This window comes from Halyomorpha halys, unplaced genomic scaffold (assembly GCF_000696795.3).
Source record: "Halyomorpha halys isolate HHAL.00 unplaced genomic scaffold, Hhal_1.1 Scaffold764.1, whole genome shotgun sequence".
Classification (NCBI taxonomy): domain Eukaryota; kingdom Metazoa; phylum Arthropoda; class Insecta; order Hemiptera; family Pentatomidae; genus Halyomorpha; species Halyomorpha halys.
Genome location: NW_027111457.1, coordinates 851,704 through 856,013, shown reverse-complemented (window position 1 = coordinate 856,013; position 4,310 = coordinate 851,704). Strand labels below are relative to the sequence as shown.

The following is a 4,310-nucleotide window of genomic DNA, read 5'->3' as shown; positions in this document are numbered from 1 at the left end:
TATATATAAAATATATATTTACAAAGTTATGTTATTTCATACCATATTGGCTCTTGATTATAATTAAAAATGAAACAGTTAGTATAAATTAATAAAAATAATTTTTATTAAAAATCAATATCAATGTATAAATATCATTACTATTACTAATGCAGTTGTCATTCACTTATGCTCACATTAATACACATATATGCAGCATCGATATATTTTGGTTTTCTCTCTGAATAAAAGGAAATAATAGATATGAGAGTAAAGAATTGAGCTATGTTGTATTTATTATTTAGTTATTAAGAGGCAGTTGATTGTAATCTCCCGTATAACTTCTAGCGCTGTCAGGAACATAACTGTAAAGTAAAAAAAATGATTGATAATTAATTGAAAATTTAATTTTAATATAAATCTTGATAATGAATATATTTCTAACAATTTAGAATACCCATTTAATTTTAGAAAGTGTGTTTGATTTATTTAAAGATTCCTATATTTGCAATGACTATTAAATTTAAAATTATATTATGCTTACCATCCAGTAACATTCTCAACGCCATCGCAGGCTGAAATAGCCTCATTAAATGCTTTTCCTTGTGGACATCTGAATAGCCTGGGGCGATCTTTCTCGCATACAAAGAATGCTTGGCAATCAGATGGAGATCTATAAAAATTGTTACCACCTGGAAAGCCCAAAATGGGATGGTAGGTTGTAGGACAAGTAAATCCAAGGAAACCTGTAAGTAAAGAACAATTATGGAGATTAGTTTTTCGTACAAGTGAAATGTTTTACTGAATTTTGTAGTAGTTGTAATAAGTCTAATTGAATTAAACTTACTATATATATATATAATTGACTGTATATTTTAATATATAAAGAAGATGGTAAGGGTTGCGGTCAAAAAGAACAAACTTCAGAAAGTCTGTAAAGCTGAACAGCTCTTGAACAGCCCTGATGAAGCCCTACAAAGTGGGGTGAAACATCGGATAATAAATAGTTGTGAACTATTTCTGTTCTTTTTGATCACAACCCTGACCATCTTTTTCATATTTTAATTGAACTTACCTTTCATTAAATATAACAAACAATTAATTTTCCCAATACGATTAACCATCCTTCAAGTTTTTATTATTTAATATAATACAAAAAAGATTGTTAATACAAGTAAGTATTAATATAAGTAAGTAGCATTAAGTAAGGAATATTTTTGTTGTATTAACAGGCGAAGGTAATTTTGTATTTCTTAATAGTAATATTAAGCTATGCTACTGATTAAAGAAAATTCTAAACATCTTATCTAAAAAAAAAAATACAAAATAAAACGGATTCAAAAAAATAAATAAATCCATATATGATATTTACCCTCAGCATTGCATGTTGGCACCAAATCAGGCCAGTCACATTGTAAGGTTTCTTCATTGAATGCAAGACCCTCAGGGCAATTGAATACATATCCTTTGCCATGGACACAATTCATGTATTGGCCACAGTTGTACGCATCCCCCAGCCTGAAGAGACCAAATTGTCTGGGGCAGTCAGCAGTTGGCTGTGGTGTCTCTGTGATGAATAAAAAAAATTAAGCAAAATAAAGAGGATTAATTAACAACAATTATTTTGTTGACTCCTGCATTATCTATCAATTCTAAAACTGTTTGTAAAAAATCATGGTGAAGATGTAAATAAATCAATTGTCGGGATCTATTTCTTGAAGGTTAAATATTGCAGTATCCTATCAACAGTCTTCAGAGGAGTGTGCTAATATTATTTTTTTGTGTGTATTTTGAGTTATTTTTATTGTATAGGAGCAGACTCGGCAATGCCTTGCTATTGCTAGATTTGGGATCGTAAATAGATTATTTGAACACAAATGAAATTCTAGAATCAATTAATATATTTAGTTAAAATTAAACATACAATATTATTTTCATTCTCATGTTGGCTTAATGGTTGATATAATTATTTATTACATCTATTTAGTTTATAGAAATGAATAAAAATATGGGGTAATAATATATAATAAACAAAACTTGGGAGTGCATTGGATAAAATGCAGAGAAGCTATGAATGATTATATAAACAATGGACATCAGGAGAAAAAAAAATCCTCCAAATAAATCAAGTTAAGCAATTTCTAATTTTTAATTTTTTAGACAATTAGTATATTAAGGTTTAAAACAATGATAAAAAGAATTTTACAAACAAAAACAATTGATTTTTCCTAAAATAATTTGTTGATATCTTTTGCTTGAAGCCACATAAGTGTTTTATGTATATATTTTTAAGATAAAATCATTACATGGTATGAGTAATATTTTTTTTTTTTTTTTGAAAGACACAAATCGATTAGTATAAAATAACTGAAAAAAAAAATGTATACTTTCTGAGCTATGTACCAAAAAAGGTTAATTTTGTTCATATTTACTTTTTACTAGACAAATCAGGGATTTTAGTAGCTTTAAACCTTCAAATGATAACAGGGAACATTTTGAAAAAATGTATAAAATCTTGTATTTCTAAAGTTTATTAACAAAGATTCAAACCGTTCCCTTTTTCAATTGATGAGTAATGGAATCATTCAGTGGAAGGATGACAAGCATACAGTGCATATTTTACTTACTATTTTGTTATTTTTGTATACATTTTTAATATTTATTTTTTCATATATTTACTAATTTTTATCTTTATTTTTTATGTATATTTATTTATCTATCACCTCTTTTATTATGTGTATCAATTATTTTTTTTAAATTGGTATTGGGTTGAAAGAGAGAATATGAAGGAGGAATTAACAAAAATAAAATCATCATAAAGAGAAAGATAAAAGAACTAAAGTGATGAAACAAATAAAAAAAAAATCATTATCTATTATTATATATTGTTACTAGTCTACTTTTTATGCCTATGTATTATAAGATTTTAAAAAAATTGTCCGATTAGATTAGATTAAGTATGCTGTGAAGTTAGCAACCCAATGAAGTTGGGCAGCACTTCTTCATTGTTTTAATAAAGTTTTTCCTCTTACATCAAAAGTTTTCAGCTCACATCAAGAGTGATAATTAATAAAATAGTTCCTACAATAAATTCCCACAAAAATATCCGCATACCATCAAGTTGAGAACCACTGGTTTATCTCTATGGTCCTTTTTTTTTCCAAGCTTTTTTTTTTTTCCAGAAATTCAGACAGTAGTCTACTATGAGAACAGGGTTAATAATTTTCCTCAAATTTATGATTCATTTCCTAAAATTATACTAGAAATACTATAATTTCCAGGAACTTTATTATTGTTTTATTATTTTAATTTTTCAATAGTTCTTTTGAATTCTTAGTTAATGATTATTCTAGTTAAAAAAAAAAAATGAAGGATGAAGGAATGCCTATTTTTGCGTCTAATGCAAAGAATTTTTCAAATATATTTGCTAGTAATTTGACCTTCCTTTATGTGAATATGCAAATGGGGATAATTTATATAATAAAAAAAGTATAAAAGTCTAAAACATGTGACATTTTAACTAATTATTAGTGACAAATCTATTTCATTATATATTACGTCTGGACTGTGAGATTTTTTTTTTTTTTGGAAAATTTTAATTTTCTTTATCTAACTTGTTTAACCTCAGAAAGCTGTTGTTTTCTTACTACTGCAGTCTTGTTAGTTACAAAAGCAAATGTTTGAATTACTTTCCTAGTATTTTATTTAAATTGTAAGTTTGTAAATAAATATGAAATAAATGAAAATAAAAAATCAATCAATTTGTAACTCTGAGATAACCACAGTATGAAAAGATTTTTGAGCAGAGCATTGTGTGTAATTTTATCATTCTAGGCAGACAAAAATAACAAACCTTCTCAGAATGTGCGTTTAATAATTTATTTGTGCTCCAATGGTCAAAATTGTATTGTAATTCTACCTTACTGATACTATATGATAGTATTGTACCTTACAGATCCTGTAATTTTACCTTACTGATGCTATCATACAGTCATTACTTTTAATGATATATAATAGAAGAAAGATAAGAAGTGAAGTTCAGTCATATCTGACGTTTTTTGTTGTGGGGCTTTAAGATCCTAACTCTTTCTTTTACAAAACCTTCAAACGTTATACTTGACTCATGAAGAATTAGAAACTCTTTAAAAAATCGTAATTTAGTTTTTTTAAATATAATATATGGCAATCCACGTGGAGTGTGATGTTTGGCTATGCATATTGACTGACTTCTCGAGAACATTCCTATCTATACCTAATATCATCATATCTACATTATAATACGTAAGCTGATATCATAGAAATAGCAATATTAAGAAATATATATATTTTAT

General features: G+C 26.7%; 1 protein-coding gene across 1 annotated transcript in view; it reads right to left on the bottom strand.

The window, feature by feature from the left end:
- Positions 1–84: 84 nt before the first annotated feature.
- The window catches only part of LOC106685980 (protein obstructor-E), a 26,193-nt gene continuing 21,967 nt past the window's right edge, over positions 85–4,310 (bottom strand). Inside the window, exons 3-5 of the mRNA XM_014429039.3 lie at positions 1,352–1,546; positions 524–725; positions 85–344 (exon numbers count right to left, since the gene is read on the bottom strand). Coding sequence (XP_014284525.1) covers positions 281–344; positions 524–725; positions 1,352–1,546 — 461 coding nt within the window. The 3' untranslated portion in view covers positions 85–280. The remainder of the gene's footprint in view (positions 345–523; positions 726–1,351; positions 1,547–4,310) is intronic.